Raw genomic sequence first — 17670 nt, 5'->3', positions numbered from 1 at the left:
TACCACCCATTGGAACAATCTTATATTTCTCGTAAATATCCAAACACTATAACTGGGGTAACTCCCACCAATGGAGACAAGGCCACCAAAACAGATTTCTACTGTAACCAGAGGTTTCTTATAGAAGCCAAGACTCTGCAGGCATGTAATAAAAATAAAATGCCTCAATTAATCTTATCCGATCCTAAGAAATGCCCAAATCATCTTCGTTTATCATAACACTTTACTAACCACCTACCGTATACTAGGACTAAGTGATAAGGATATTTTCTCCTTGTGATACTGAATATTGTCTTGTCCTTATCTTCTGCTTTATGGATTATAAGAAGTGTAGAATAAATGACACAAAGATTCTAAAAAAGATCTTTGATAAACAGGAGATGAAGGGGGATATTCATCAAACCATTGAGAGATAAAGTGAAGAGACACAGGGCTTGATTCAGGTCCGATCGCAGTGGCAGACAGCAGGCAATGTACCGATGTTTGGTACAGTAAATTGTGCCTTCACAGGACCCGTAATGCACATGTGCACTATGGGTCCTGTAACATCACTTGCAAAGAAGCTGCAGACGACAAGTGACTGACAGTCTGTATCAGTTTGGGACGAGGACAGGGCGGCGATGGTATCCATTTCACAAAATGGAGGTGTGTTGCCTCATTTTTGCGGGAGTGCGAAGGCTAGGGTCTCTGTTTTCAGATGGAAATTTCCTGGCCGCAGTGACGGAGCTGCAACGGCCGGTCTACATAACCTATTGGTTACTCCAATGGCTGATGGTGTTGCAGGTGATCCGATGCAGCATCCTCAGACACAGCACTAGATCACACATGCATGCAGGAGACGTCTGCTTATATCAGATGCCTCCTGCTGCATTACCATATAAAAGCATAGCTGCTGCTTGCTATGATTTCTCCAACCGTATAGGCCCACTGTCAGGTCAGACTGGAATGTAGTATCCGACGAATGGGATTGAGCGGAGGTGGCAGAGGCCACTGACAGAAGAAGACGTGAAAGCTGGATATAGTTCCTTCTCATGGACTCCCAGGATTAACACACTATGACAACTGGATATGAGATAACTGGGCTAGGAAACTGTTGCTGTGAAGTTAGGGAACATACTGTAGCAAGAAGATAATAACTGCAAGTACCAAGACTGGTACTTGATTACTGCGGCTTGGAGATAATAGCTGTGAATACCGAGAGTTTGTAAACCGTGGCTTGAAGATAATGTGTGTGACGACTGAGAGTTGGAGATCTGTAACTTGAAGATAATAACCGTGAAGACAGGACACTAGATGACTAGGACTCAAAGACAACTGTAAAGACTGGATACTGGAGGCGGCAACTGTAAAGACTAGATGCTGAATGGCTGAGACTCGGACTTGTAGACAATAACTGTGAAGACTTGAGATTGGATTGCTGCGGGTCAAAGACAAGAACTAAGAAAACTAAATTCTAGGAAAATGTGACTAAAATACTTTGACTGCAAACTTTGGAGACTTGGCAAACATAACTGAAAGACTTGAACCGTGGACTCTAGATACTTGCTACCTGAGCAGAGGACCAAAGGAATCACCTACAGCTCCGGATAACCAGCGGCTTTTACATGGCGAGCTGGCAGCCGCAGGAGGCGGCGCAGGTATCGAACTCGGAACCAGAGCGCAGGGGATAGCGGAGTATAATGCTGAAGGGCGAAGCAGGAAATTTCCAGGTACTCAAAGCACCCATCAACAAGGATGTCTGCAGGATCACAGAGCTGAAGCACCTTCTAGGAAGAGCAACATAAAGCACTGACAGTGTTTGATTCAAATCTAACCACTTTTAAAAGGGGAAGCAGATTGGGATTGGCTGAGAAACCACAGAGAGCACTGCTATTGGTTACACTGCATGCACTGGTCTCCAACATGGCGGCTCCCATAACTGCAGGCACACAAGGAAGCACTCCCTTTCCTTGCTGGCTCCCTGATCGCACACCAGCTGACTCTGCCAGACACACTGCAACCTCTTACTATAAGTGTTACCCGGCCACATGCCGCCGCAGAACAAGGAGACCCTGGGGCCCAGGACTGATGGTAAGACTCCAAGGCCTGACACCCATAAAGCACTAGCCAATCAGTGTCTCTCATTTTACAGGCTGTGTTTGAAAAATGACAGTTAGGAACTGATTGGTTAGTGCTTCATCTCTCCCCACTTTATTTCTCTCCATGCTTTGATATATACCCCCCTTATATCAGTTACTATAGTACTGAACCATTTTAAACAGGAGGTATGTACATGCCTCCTAGAAAAAAATACTCAATTAAGGATATACAGATAGAGGCATTCAAATTATTCCTTATATGTCACTACTGGCCATCTACACATTCTGTTTTTTGTCACCTACTGTATGCGTTTACTAAAATTAATTAATATAGAAGTCACAAAAAATATAACACCAATTAGCTCAAGGTTCTGTAATTATATAATCAACAGGGCCAGACTACATGGTGTGCAGTTCACTTTTTAAAAAGTAGATATCCTGTTAAAAAATAAATCCTTTATCTTACAGGCCCCACACAACAGCCAAGTCACTTTTATTGGATGCAGTTTGCAATGAAAGTTATGTAATCCTACACAAATACTACTGACGTGTGAAGTGCTCAAGTCCAAATACCTCTCTGTACACTACTACAGTATACATGCAATCACTTTTACTTTAGCAACCCAGTTTAAGTTGAATCATTTGTTTTGTTAAAGTATACTTATTCACGTAATCATTTTCAATGGATTTTTAGCAGTACATACATCTTATTTTAATTGTTCACATTTACAAATATGTTGCATATGTTATTTTGGTTGGGTGAGGGGAGCATAGTAAGCTTTGTGCCCTTCCTCTGCCTGTTAATCCCTTCCAAAGTGACCTCCCAAAATCTGTTGCCTGGGCTTGTGCAGCAAGGATCTGTAGTCACTGCAATTGTTAAGCTGGCCATACATTAGAACGACTCGCAAACGAGCGATCTCGCTAACGATTTCCCTTGAACTCTCCGGCAGTCCCGGACTTGGGGCTAATTCAGAGTTGAGAATAGCCGTGCAAAGTTTTGTGCAGCTACGATCAGTTACTCAGACATGCGAAGGGACGCCCAGCATAGGGCTAGTCCGCCCCGCATGTCTGGCTCTGCCACGCCGCGTAAGTACAAAAGCATCGCACAGCGGCGATGCTTTTGTACTTGAGGAGTAGCTCCCTACCAGCGCAGCTCCTGTGCGCTGGCAGGGAGCTACTCGTCACTGTCCGGGTCGCAGTGTCCCCTGCATGGCGTGGGCACGCCTGCGTTGCCCAGACCTCTCCCCTAAAATAGCGGCCAAATGCCGCCGACCCGTCCTCTCCCGCCCAACGACCGCCTCTGCCTGTCAATCAGATTGGGTGATCGCAGAAATTGTGGATGCCTCCTGCCGGCAGGAGTCCCGCCGCCATTTTCTCGTTCAGAGTGGCTGCGTGTGACGAAATGCAGCCACCCCTAAAACACTACCAACACGCCTCCTTTCCCCAACGCCGCCCGGAAAATGCTCAGTCGCTGCCCCGCACCCACCCCACGAATGCCTCCGCCTGTCAAATAGGCAGAGGCATTTGCAGTTAGCATTAACGTCTCCCGCACACGCAGGACGGAACCTCAGCGTGCGCAGAGTGCACCTTTCTTAAACACTGCGGTTGCATCGCAGCTGAATAAGGCCCATAGTGCACATACAGCTTAGCATAATAGCGAACGAAATATTCGCAAAATTGCGAATCGAAATTTCTTAGCAGTTTCTGAGTAGCTCGACACTTACTCTGCCACTGCGATCAGTTCAGTCAGTTTCGTTCCTGGTTTGACGTCACAAACACACCCAGCGTTCGCCCAGGCACTCCCCCGTTTCTCCAGCCACCCCCGCGTTTTTCCCAGAAACGGCAGCGTTTTTTCACACACACCCATAAAACGGCCAGTTTCCGCCCAGAAACACCCACTTCCTGTCAATCACACTCCGATCACCAGAACGAAGAAAAATCCTCGTAATGCCGTGAGTAAAATACCTAACTTTTGAGTAAAATAACTAACCGCATGCGCTCTGCCAACCTTGCGCATGCGCAGTAAGCGACTAATCGCAATATAGCGAAACTCGGCAACGAGCGAACAACTCGGAATGAGGGCCAACAGACATAGCAACCGTATCGTTACAGATATAGGGCCTAATTCAGCATGAAAAAATGCACCTCAACGATCCATTACCCTGACATGCGGGGGGACGCCCAGCACAGGGCAAGTCCGCCCCGCATGACGGATACAGCCCGCATGTTTAGGGTAGCCCTCTGCCTTACGCAGCCTAGCTGCGATGGCCGTCAGCTACCCGCCACGTTTTGGCATCAACTCGCCCCCAATGTGAGTTGACGCCCCTTTAACGCCGTCACGGTACCCCCTCCCGTCCTGTGAACGCCTCTGCGTTCCAAGCTGAATTAGGACCATAATTCATGTTTATGCAAAGATTAGTGCACTTTATTAAAGCATATGAAGGCGACCACTGATATTACTTATATTAGGGACTTACAGGTGTTGTTGTTTTTTTTTTGGGGGGGGGGGTTAATTGAAACAGGTACGAAATTAAATCCCACAATGTCTAGACCAGTTGTGGTTTCGCACAAAGACAGCGGATGTTTATTCTACTCTGTTTAACGGATGTCATTTATACAGTTTATGTTCCCAGATTCATGTGTACACTAATTCATTTCCACACTGCATTCACCCAGGTTTGGCAGTTAAAGTGTAATGATAGATTAATTACATTAGTGTGTGTCGTTATGAAAGAAGACTGTGCACAATATTAACGTTAGCTTTTGAAATACACATGCACAACTTTCCAACAGACAAGAAAGCAATTATCTGGCGAGCAGTGAGAAAAATAAGAATTTACTTACCGATAATTCTATTTCTCGGAGTCCGTAGTGGATGCAGGGGTTCCTGAAAGGACCATGGGGAATAGCGGCTCCGCAGGAGACAGGGCACAAAAAGTAAAGCTTTAGGATCAGGTGGTGTGTACTGGCTCCTCCCCCTATGACCCTCCTCCAAGCCTCAGTTAGGATACTGTGCCCGGACGAGCGTACACAATAAGGAAGGATTTATGAATCCCGGGTAAGACTCATACCAGCCACACCAATCACACTGTACAACCTGTGATCTGAACCCAGTTAACAGTATGATAACAGCGGAGCCTCTGAAAGATGGCTCACAACAATAATAACCCGATTTTTGTAACTATGTACAAGTATTGCAGACAATCCGCACTTGGGATGGGCGCCCAGCATCCACTACGGACTATGAGAAATAGATTTATCGGTAAGTAAAATCTTATTTTCTCTAACGTCCTAGTGGATGCTGGGGACTCCGTCAGGACCATGGGGATTATACCAAAGCTCCCAAACGGGCGGGAGAGTGCGGATGACTCTGCAGCACCGAATGAGAGAACTCCAGGTCCTCCTCAGCCAGGGTATCAAATTTGTAGAATTTAGCAAACGTGTTTGCCCCTGACCAAGTTGCAGCTCGGCAAAGTTGTAAAGCCGAGACCCCTCGGGCAGCCGCCCAAGATGAGCCCACCTTCCTTGTGGAATGGGCATTTACAGATTTTGGCTGTGGCAGGCCTGCCACAGAATGTGCAAGCTGAATTGTACTACAAATCCAACGAGCAATAGTCTGCTTAGAAGCAGGAGCACCCAGCTTTTTGGGTGCCTACAATATAAACAGCAAGTCAGACTTTCTGACTCCAGCCGTCCTGGAATTATATATATATATATATATTTTCAGGGCCCTGACAACGTCTAGCAACTTGGAGTCCTCCAAGTCCCTAGTAGCCGCAGGCACCACAATAGGTTGTTTCAGGTGAAACGCTGACACCACCTTAGGAAGAAACTGGGGACGAGTCCGCAGTTCTGCCCTGTCCCGAATGGAAAATCAAATATGGGCTTTAAAGTCTGACTCCAGCCGTCCTGGAATTATATATATATATATATATATTTTCAGGGCCCTGACAACGTCTAGCAACTTGGAGTCCTCCAAGTCCCTAGTAGCCGCAGGCACCACAATAGGTTGTTTCAGGTGAAACGCTGACACCACCTTAGGAAGAAACTGGGGACGAGTCCGCAGTTCTGCCCTGTCCCGAATGGAAAATCAAATATGGGCTTTTGTAAGACAAAGCCGCCAATTTTGACAATCGCCTGGCCGAGGCCAGGGCCAACAGCATGGTCACTTTCCATGTGAGATATTTCAAATCCACAGATTTGAGTGGTTCAAACCAATATGATTTGAGGAATCCCAACACTACGTTGAGATCCCACGGTGCCACTGGAGGCACACAAGGGCTGTATATGCAATACTCCCTTGACAAACGTCTGGACTTCAGGAACTGAAGCCAATTCTTTCTGGAAGAAAATCTATAGGGCCGAAACTTGAACCTTAATGGACCCCAATTTGAGGCTCATAGACACTCCTGTTTGCAGGAAGTGCAGAAATCGACCTAGTTGAAATTTTTTCGTGGGGCCTTCCTGGCCTCACCCACGCAACATATTTTTACCACATGTGGTGATAACGTTGTGCGGTCACCTCCTTCCTGGCTTTGACCAGGGTAGGTATGACCTCTTCCGGAATGCCTTTTCCCTTAGGATCCGGCGTTCAAACCGCCATGCCGTCAAACGCAGTCGCGGTAAGTCTTGGAACAGACAAGGTCCCTGCTGGAGCAGGTCCTTTCTTAAAGGCCGATGCCACGGTTCCTCTTGGAACAGACATGGTACTTGCTGAAAGCAAATCCCTTCTTAGCTCCCGAGGCCATTAGTCCTCTGTGAGCATCTCTTGAAGTTCCGGTTACCAAGTCCCTCTTGGCCAATCCGGAGCCACGAGTATAGTTCTTACTCCTCTATGTCTTATAATTCTCAATACCTTGGTTATGAGAAGCAGAGGAGGGAACACATACACCGACTGGTACACCCACGGTGTTACCAGGACGTCCACAGCTATCGCCTGAAGGTCTCGTGACCTGGCGCAATACCTGTCCCATTTTTTGTTCGGGCGGGACGCCATCATGTCCACCTTTGGTCTTTCCCAATGGTTCACAATCATGCGGAAAACTTCCCGATGAAGTTCCCACTCTCCCGGGTGGAGGTCGTGCCTGCTGAGGAAGTCTGCTTCCCAGTCGTCCACTCCCGGAATGAACACTGCTGACAGTGCTATCACATGATTTTCCGCCTAGCGAAAAATCCTTGCAGTTTTGCCACTGCCCTCCTGCTTCTTGTGCCGCCCTTTCTGTTTACGTGGGCGACTGCCGTGATGTTATCCCACTGGATCAATACCGGCTGACCTTGAAGCAGAGGTCTTGCTAAGCTTAGAGCATTATAAATTTGCTCTTAGCTCCAGTATATTTATGTGGAGAGAATTCTCCAGACTTGATCACACTCCTTGTGTGAATGCTCCCCAGCCTCTCAGGCTGGCCTCCGTGGTCACGAGCATCCAATCCTGAATGCCGAATCTGCGGCCCTCTAGAAGATAAGCACTCTGTAATCACCACAGGAGAGACACCCTTGTCCTTGGATATAGGGTTATCCGCTGATGCATCTGAAGATGCGATCCGGACCATTTGTCCAGCAGATCCCACTGAAGAGTTCTTGCGTGAAATCTGCCGAATGGAAGCGCTTCGTAATAAGCCACCATTTTTACCAGGACTCTTGTGCAATGATGCACTGACACTTTTCCTGGTTTTAGGAGGATCCCGATTAGCTCGGATAACTCCCTGGCTTTCTCCTCTGGGAGAAACACCTTTTCCTGGACTGTGTCCAGAATCATCCCTAGGACCAGCAGACGTGTCGTCGGAACAACTGCGGTTTTGGAATATTTAGAATCCACCCGTGCTGTCGTAGAACTACTTGAGATAGTGCTACTCCGACCTCCAACTGTTCTCTGGACCTTGTTCTTATCAGGAGGTCGTCCATTTTCTTTGAAGACGAATCCTCCTTTCGGTCATTACCTTGGTAAGGACCCGGGGTGCCTTGGACAATCCAACGGCATCGTCTTGAAACTGATAGTGACAGTTCTGTACCACGAACCTGAGGTACCCTTGGTGAGAAAAGGCAAATTTTGGGACATGGAGGTAAGCATCCCTGATGTCCCGGGACACCATATAGTCCCCTTGTTCTTTGCTATCACTGCTCTGAGTGACTCCATCTGGATTTGAACCCTTGTAAGTGTTCAAATTTTTCAGATTTAGAATAGGTCTCACCTAGCCTTCAGTACCACCATATAGTGTGGAGTAATACCCCTTTCCTTGTTGTCGGAGGGGTAATTTTATTATCACCTGCTGGGAATACAGCTTGTGAATTGTTTTCAATACTGTCTCCCTGTCGGAGGGAGACATTGGTACAGCAGACTACAGGAACCTGCGAGGGGGGAAACCTCTCGACATTCCAATCTGTACCCCTTGGATACTACTTGTAGGATCCAGGGGTCCTGTACGGTCCCAGCGTCATGCTGAGAACTTGGTAGAAGCGGTGGAGGGCTTCTGTTCCTGGGAATGGGCTGCCTGCTGCAGTCTTCTTCCCTTTCCTCTATCCCTGGGCAGATATGACTCTTATAGGGACGAAAGGACTGAGGCTGAAAAGACGGTGTCTTTTTCTGCAGAGATGTGACTTAGGGTAAAAAACGGTGGATTTTCCAGCAGTTGCCCTGGCCACCAGGTCCCATGGACCGACCCCAAATAACTCCTCCCCTTTATACGGCAATACATCTTTGTGCCGTTTGGAATCTGCATCACCTGACCACTGTCGTGTCCATAAACATCTTCTTGCAGATATGGACATCGCATTTACTCTTGATGCCAGAGTGCAAATATCCCTCTGCGCATCTCGCATATATAGAAATGCATCCTTTAAATGCTCTATAGTCAATAAAATACTGTCCCTGTCAAAGGTATCAATATTTTTAGTCAGGGAATCCGACCAAGCCACCTCAGCTCTGCACATCCAGGCTGAGGCGATCGCTGGTCGCAGTATAACACCAGCATGTGTGTGTATACTTTTTAGGATATTTTTCAGCCTCCTATCAGCTGGCTCCTTAAGTACGGCCCTATCCGTAGATGGTACCGCCACTTGTTCTGATAAGCGTGTGAGCGCCTTATCCACCCTGAGGGGTGTTTCCCACCGCGCCTTAACTTCTGGCGGGAAAAGGTATACCGCCAATAATTTTCTATCGGGGGAAACCCACGTATCATCACACACTTCATTTAATTTATCTGATTCAGGAAAAACTACAGGTAGTTTTTTCACCTCACATATAATACCCTTTTTTGTGGTACTTGGAGTATCAGAAATATGTAACACCTCCTTCATTGCCCTTAACGTGTGGCCCTAAAAGAAAATACGTTTGTTTCTTCACCGTCGACACTGAAATCAGTGTCCGTGTCTGGGTCTGTGTCGACCGACTGAGGTAAATGGGCATTTTACAGCCCCTGACGGTGTTTGAGACGCCTGGACAGATACTAATTTGTTCGCCGGCCCTCTCATGTCGTCAACCGGCTTGCAGCGTGTTGACATTGTCACGTAATTTCCATAAATAAGCCATCCATTCCGGTGTCGACTCCCTAGAGAGTGACATCACCATTACAGGCAATTTGCTCCGCCTCCTCACCAATATTTTCCTCATACATGTCGACACACACGTACCGACATACAGCACACACATAGGGAATGCTCTGATAGAGGACAGGACCCACTAGCCCTTTGGGGAGACAGAGGGAGAGTTTGCCAGCACACACCAAAACGCTATAATTATCCAGGGACAACCTTTATATAAGTGTTCCTCCCTTATAGCATTTTAATATATATACATATCGCCAAATCAGTGCCCCCCCTCTCTGTTTTAACCCTGTTTCTGTAGTGCAGTGCAGGGGAGAGCATGGGAGCCTTCCCACCAGCCTTTCTGTGAGGGAAAATGGCGCTGTGTGCTGAGGAGAATAGGCCCCGCCCCCTTTTCGGCGGGCTTCTTCTCCGGAGTTTTAGATATCTGGCAGGGGTTAAATACATCCATATAGCCTCAAGGGCTATATGTGATGTATTTTTCGCCATACAGGTATTATACATTGCTGCCCAGGGCGCCCCCCCCCCAGCGCCCTGCACCCTCCGTGACCGCTGTGTGAAGTGTGCTGACAACAATGGCGCACAGCTGCAGTGCTGTGCGCTACCTGATGAAGACTGAGAGTCTTCTGCCGCCTGGTTCCGGACCTCTTCATCTTCAGCGTCTGCAAGGGGGGTCGGCGGCGCGGCTCCGGGACGAACCCCAGGGCGAGCCCTGTGTTCCGACTCCCTCTGGAGCTATGTCCAGTAGCCTAAGAATCCAATCCATCCTGCACGCAGGTGAGTTGAAAATCTCTCCCCTGAGTCCCTCGATGCAGTGAGCCTGTTGCCAGCAGGACTCACTGAAAATAAAGAACCTAAAAACTTTTTCTAAGTAACTCTTTAAGAGAGCCACCTAGATTGCACCCTTCTCGGCCGGGCACAAAAACCTAACTGAGGCTTGGAGGAGGGTCATAGGGGGAGGAGCCAGTACACACCATGTGATCCTAAAAGCTTGCTTTTGTGCCCTGTCTCCTGCGGAGCCGCTATTCCCCATGGTCCTGACGGAGTCCCCAGCATCCACTAGGACGTTAGAGAAATAAAGCTCCCACATAAAAAAGCATCAATATTAAACTCCCACATAAAAACGCACCAATATAAAGCTCCCAGATAAAAAAAACCCACTGATATAAAGCTCCCACATAAAAAAGTACTGATATAGAGGCTAATTCAACCAGAATTTTTGCGCACTTTCTGCGGGGGGCCGCAGAAAAAGCGTTCGCCTCTGCCTGTCAATCAGGCAGAGGCGTCGCGGGGCGGCAAAGAACCGTTTCCAGGTAAGAGACGAAGCGTTGTGGTGGTGGGTCTACCTGAACGGTAGGCGATGCAGCGCGAACAGGGGCGTATCGGGGAGTTGTTGCGGAGGCTGCGTGACATCACATGAAGCCACCGCGACAGGTAAAATGGCGCGAGGATCCTGCTGCCACAGCTAAGCTGCGCCGGCAGGAGTCATCTTTAGTTTCTGCTGACAAGCAGAAATTGCGAAGCGATCGCAATTTCTGCTTGTCGAGGGGGAGGGGGGGGGGGGGCACAGGTCAGTATACTGGGCAGCCCCCAGCATGCAAAGCGATCGCAATTTCTGCTTGTCGAAGGGGGGGGGGGGCACAGGTCAGTATGCTGGGCGGCCCCTAGCATGCTATCCTTACTGAATTAGCCCCATACAGCGTTGCCACACAAATGGTACTCAGAAAATGACACCTTCTGCAGTGTAATGCAGATTTAAATCCTGTCACCAGGAAGAAGTTTGAAAATCTCCCTAAACTTTTTCACGTATGAGATAGTGATATATCAGCTACAGCGCTTCACATGATATTTACTTTTGGCAAAGCATTTCAGGGAGATTGCGAAAGCGACACTTTTGAGTGTGGCATTAAAGTGGACGTCTGCGTCTGCGAGGCAGGTCATAATCTGGCATACATATTGGCAAAGAGAAGTTTATTTGAAAATGCATGTAGCCATGGGGATCAATGGGGCAGACTTATTTAGCCTGGAGAAGTGATAAAGCAATGATAAGTGGAAGGTGATAACGCACCAAACAGTCAGCTCCTGTCAATTTACATATTGAAGCTGATTGGCTGGTGTGTTATCACCTTGCACTTATCACTGCCCTATCACTTCTCCAGGCTTAATACATCTGCCCCACTGTGCCTTCTAATCAGTGCAAGGTAGGAATAGATATCAGTTTCTGATGGTTTGCAACCATCAATATTTTTCTTCCGAAGTTAGGGTTTTCCCCATTTGATGGCAGCTTTCCTATGGTAGCCACAATAGCATGGTGTGGATGCAATGGCCATCCGATGTTAAATACAGCTGAATTAACATCGGGAACGGCCATGGGTTGCTTTTGTGCATGTGCGAACAGGATTTTTTTGCGTATGCGCAAGTCATAAGAATACTTTTTCCCTCTAATTCTTTTGATGCAATGGTTAGTTACCATTGCATCGGAAGTTTTGATGGTGGAATCCCAGCTATCATTTGATGCTGGGCTTCCAATGTCCATCCCTAATGCAAGGAAATGGCACTCATGATTCCATTTGTATGTATGTATGTATGTATGTATGTATGTATCTTTGATTTCTTGTTTATCTTTCCAAGTATGTATCAGCTACATAATGGGGGTAAGGTGAATCGGGGAGATTACTAGACTCTTCAGGGAGTCTCCCTGACAATCAGGGACAGTTGACAACTATGCTTCACATGTCAAGCGGGAAACACCTACCAAATATTGCTGAATAGAAATAAACAGCCCATCAGTAGTATTCTGACTTGGCATATGCAGAATACACCACTTGCACAGTGTTTACTCAAATAACACGCACAAGTGAAGATGAAAAAACATGAATGTAAAAATAAACCCATACAGAAATACATAACACTTCTCTGCTATAAATGAGGATTGTGCGACCAGCAGCTCAAAAGGAATCGGCTTCAGAAGAATTGTCAACTTTAACTTGTATGTACTTATTCTGCCATAATGTTAGTAAATGCACTGCATTTTCTTTCTAGCGTCTTCTGATATTTTTCAGCCTTGGCGTTGTAGCATCCGGCAGAACAACATTCATCTGCAGCAGTAATACAGCCGCAGCCAATGCAGATACCAAGACAAATTAAAACACAATACACCTCTTCCTGGTGATTACAACACATGAATAAAATTGGTATCCAGTCTCTACGTCAACCACACTTAAGTCAACCACTATTGGTCGACATGCATTAGGTCGACACGTTAAAAGGTTTTTATTCATTTTTTGTACTTTTTTCATACTTTACGATCCACGTGGACTACAATTGGGAACGGTAACCTTGCCCGAAGCATAGCGAGCCATGCGAGGGGACACGGTGCACTAATTGGGGTTCCCGGTCACTCTAGGAAGAAAACGACACCATTTTTTGTAAACTCATGTCGACCTTTTGTCATGTCGACCTTGTTCAGGTCGACACAATGCTTGTGTCGACCTATTTTGTGGTCGACCCTATGAACCACACCCGCATAAAACGACATAGGTTAACCAGAAACAAAGAGCAACGTTGCAGGAAGACCTGAAGGAATGCTAGTGTCACTATAATGTAATTGTTAACAGAGTATGTAATTATTATGTATTTGTAATGTCTTGGCTTCTAACGAGTTTTTCACTTGTCTACTAAAGAACAATCTTGCACAGTTACTTCCTATACACATATTTACACACCCTGCAGTCATTTACGGAGTTTGAAAGGGAAAACACATAATTCTGAATTCTAGCCTGTTGTTCTAATTAGTCACTGAGTTTATTTAATGTAATCTTACATAATAGTTTATGAATGACTATTTGTCACAGAATGAGACAGAATATACATCTATCAATCATCAGCAAGGTGGAGTACATAACGTGTCATGCCTCTGTTTGATCGGCTAGCCCAGTGCTTCTTGATGCCACGGGACACTAGCAGGGGTGGTTCAGGACCAATTAAAACTATTTATTGTCAATGTAATAGGTAAAACCAGTGCTGCCAGCAGTGGCGGTTCTTGCCACGGGCAAGCGGTACTTTTGCCCGGGGCGCCGCCTTCCGGAGGGCGCCGCACCAGGGCAAGATCCGCCACTGTGCCCCCCGCAGTGCCCTGCTGTGCCCCCCCGCTTTGAAGGGAACCAGACGCGTAGCGTCTAGTTTCCCTTCATTGAGAGGACCTTAGTTGTGCGGTGCGCGATGACGTCAGAATGACAGATCCGTCAGAATGACAGATCCGCCACTGTGCCCCCCGCAGTGCCCTGCTGTGCCCCCCCGCTTTGAAGGGAACCAGACGCGTAGCGTCTAGTTTCCCTTCATTGAGAGGACCTTAGTTGTGCGGTGCGCGATGACGTCAGAATGACAGAATGAGACAGAATATACATCTATCAATCATCAGCAAGGTGGAGTACATAACGTGTCATGCCTCTGTTTGATCGGCTAGCCCAGTGCTTCTTGATGCCACGGGACACTAGCAGGGGTGGTTCAGGACCAATTAAAACTATTTATTGTCAATGTAATAGGTAAAACTGGTGGCTGCCAGCAGTGGCGGTTCTTGCCACGGGCAAGCTGTACTTTTGCCCGGGGCGCCGCCTTCCGGAGGGCGCCGCACCAGGGCAAGATCCGCCACTGTGCCCCCCGCAGTGCCCTGCTGTGCCCCCCCGCTTTGAAGGGAACCAGACGCGTAGCGTCTAGTTTCCCTTCATTGAGAGGACCTTAGTTGTGCGGTGCGCGATGACGTCATCGCGCACCGCACAGCAAAGGTCCTCTCCATGAAGGGAAACTAGACGCTACGGTCTAGTTTCCCTTCATGTAGAGGACCTTTGCTGTGCGATGCGCGATGACGTCATCGTGCAACGCACAGCATAGTGGCACAGACACTAGGGGTCATAATTGACCTCTAGTGTCTATGCTGTTCTATGGGAGAGACGAAATTACGTCTCTCCCATAGATCGAAGAGAGGAGAGGAGAAGAGCGGCGCCGCCGGCGGAGGGGGTCTGCAGCGGTCTGGATCAGGAACGGGGATGGTAAGTATACTTTTTTATTATTTAATTTTTTCTTTCAGCGTCGTGACCACGCCCCCATTTGAAGCCACGCCCATATATTTTGCCCGGGGCGCCACAAGGCCAAGAACCGGCCCTGCTGCCAGTCATAAAATATGTGGACAAACTGAAGCAAATCTTGTCCCTTACTACATAACTGAACCTTAGGATGACATATAAACATAATTTAATTAATTTCAGATTTTTTTCTACATTTCTCAATAACAAACTTTTGGCCTAGGGGTGCCGTGAAAAAAATTCTGATACTTTGTTTGGGAACCACTGAGGTAGCCTATTGGGGGTAAAGCCGGTCTGCAAGTTCTAAAAGTTAAAGCTGGTCTCAAGCAAAAAGAAACTAGCAAATCTAAAAAAAATACTAAACTAAACATACACCCTTACTGGCAGCTACATGCACTAGACTGACTATTAATCTGATGATTTGTGGTGATCAGTTACTGCAATAAAGCAGTTCTGTTTCTGCACAAATAATTAGGACGTTTAAATAAGCAAAACTCACGCGATCAACTACGTACAATTATCAAGTTATTGATTTCCAGGAAGAAAAAGCAATTGTGACAGCTGGTGTGCATAACTACATACCAGCCAGATGTAAATATTTGCAGGGCACATATAGCAAGCTATGAGAAGCAATAGGGTGCAATAGCTATGGTTTAGAGACAAACACACACACACACACACACACACACAGTATACATATGTTAATTCATTGTAGATGATTATGATATCACGAGGCGCACATGTACCAACCAAACAAAGGGATTTATCATTCACAGTACTGGGTATAATGTAAGCAGAACATAAAAATCAGGTCATAAGAACAGCTAAAGCTTCCCTGTAGCAGTGACAGGGTACGTTAAAAGAGGGGGCGGGGGGCTCATATGTGTGTCAGGTCCAGGGGGGAGTTATTTATTGCCGAATAAAGCATACTGTAGTTGAGTGTGCAGTTGGTGTCTGGAAATGGGCTGGATAAGGTGCTCCTGTCGGGAGTGACAGGGTACAGGGGGCTCTCCTATTCGTGTCAGAGGTGGGATTGGTACTGGGGGGAATCAGGCACACTGTAGGTGAGTCTTAGGTTGGTGGCTGGAAATAGGAAGAATAAGAGCTGGACAAGGTGTCCCTGTTGGAGAGGCTACACGCCAGGGACAGGGGTTCTCCTATATCATAGGCTACACGCCAGGGACAGAGGGGGGGGGGGGGGGATTCTCCTATATCATAGGCTACACGCCAGGGACAGGGTGGGGGTTCTTCTATACCATAGGCTACACGCCACGGACAGGCTGGAGGCAGGGGTTCTCCTATATCATAGGCTACACGCCAGGGACAGAATGGGGGCTCTCCTATATCATAGGCACACGCTAGGGACAGGGTGGGGGCAGGGTTTCTCCTATATCATAGGCTGCACGCCAGGGACAGGGGGGGATTCTCCTATATCATAGGCTACACGTCAGGGACAGGGTGGGGGCTCTCCTATATCATAGGCACACGCTAGGGACAGGGTGGGGGGGATTCTCCTATATCATAGGCACACACCAGGTACAGGGTGGGGGTGGTTCTCCTATATCATAGGCTACACGCCAGGGACAGGGGGGGGGGGGGTTCTCCTATAATATGTGTCAAGAGAGGGTCCGGTCCAGGGGGGACTCATGCATACTGTAGGCGAGTGTGGGGTTGGTGGCAGTATATGGGCAGAACAAAAGCTGGCAAGAAAGACAGAGACCATGCCAGGGAGAGGGGGAGGGAGATCCCCTATGTGGGTCAGTGGTGGGTCTGGTACAGGGGAGATCATGCATACAGTAGGTGAGTGCAGGGTTGGTGACAGCATACAGGCAGAATAAGCTGGATAAGGTGCCCCTGGTAAGGGAGACAGGGTGCATGCCAAGGAGCTCTCCTCTGTGTATCTGGCCTGGGAGGGAAAGGGAGGGGGGTGCAGAAGAAGAAGGATGCTGCTGATGCTGCTGCTGCTGCCTTGGTAACCAGACATCATGGCATCAGCAGCACTGGGAGTATAATGCAGCTCCATGGCTGTCATGTATCCGTCCTACCTGCCATGTATCTGGGCTGTGGGGGCTGCTGTCCTTGCGGGTCCTCCAGCCTCTCATACTGACACAGGCAATGTTACGGTGGTACACGCTCCGCCATGTTACCGGGCACTCACGGGGAGAGGATACCACGGCATGGCAGCCCCTAATCCTGTGGCAGCTCCTGTTCTATCGCGACAAGCGGGGGGCGAGCGGGTCTGTCACCTCCGTGTTTACAAACTTACCCCCTATTAGGGCTGAACCTTGCTCAAGGCCAAATCCCACCAGCTCCTGTCAGGCTATCGCGATATCTCGCCTGACAGCGGGGCGGGGGAGTCTGGTTGATGTCCGATGCTCCCGCTGTGGGTGACAGCTGGCAAAGGGGTGACGTCATCTGAACGGGTACTGGATTGCCAGGAATGGCAATGGCGGCGACGATACGGAGCGGGGCTTAAGACGGATACCGCTACCCTTGACACGCGGTCACTTCCGCCCGGCTCTGAGGACGCTTGACCTGCTGGCAAACGTCATTCAACTGTCATAGGAGGTATGTTGTGTCCACACCATTTGAAATAACAAAATCATACAGTCTTTGCTTAAAGTGGTCCTAGAGAGGTGTTGGAACTTCCCTCCCCCGGTGCCCATGCAATAAAGGTATTGTGCACCCCAAAAAGAGGCGTGGCCTCAAAGGGGGCGTGGTCACACGATAGTTATAATGCCCACAGTAGTAGCACCCCTAATATAAATAATGCCGACAGTAGTAGCACCCCGTAATACACAATGCCCACAGCAGTAGCGCCCCTTTTACAATGCTCACAGTAGTAGCGCTCCTTATATAGAGCCCATAGTAGTGGTGCCCCTTATGCAATGCCCCCAGTAGTAGTGCCCCTTATGTCCCCAGGAGCGATGCCCCTAATAAAGTGCCCCCTTTACAATGCCCTCATTAGTAGT

At 48.0% G+C, this 17670-nt stretch overlaps 1 protein-coding gene across 5 annotated transcripts in view; it reads right to left on the bottom strand.

Moving 5' to 3' along the window:
- Positions 1 to 17175, bottom strand: part of ATF2 (activating transcription factor 2) — a 127275-nt gene extending 110100 nt beyond the window's left edge. For 3 of the 5 annotated variants that reach the window (XM_063933408.1, XM_063933405.1, XM_063933406.1), the window contains exon 1: positions 16744 to 16958. Coding sequence is in view for 2 of the 5 variants with exons in the window: in XM_063933405.1 (XP_063789475.1) it covers positions 16744 to 16750 (7 nt within the window). In the remaining 3 variants the exon portion in view is untranslated. The other 2 variants (XM_063933407.1, XM_063933409.1) reach the window with 1 other exon arrangement.
- Positions 17176 to 17670: the final 495 nt, after the last annotated feature.

This window comes from Pseudophryne corroboree, chromosome 7 (genome assembly GCF_028390025.1).
Source record: "Pseudophryne corroboree isolate aPseCor3 chromosome 7, aPseCor3.hap2, whole genome shotgun sequence".
Lineage (NCBI taxonomy): Eukaryota > Metazoa > Chordata > Amphibia > Anura > Myobatrachidae > Pseudophryne > Pseudophryne corroboree.
This window is presented reverse-complemented; position numbering and strand designations above follow the sequence as displayed.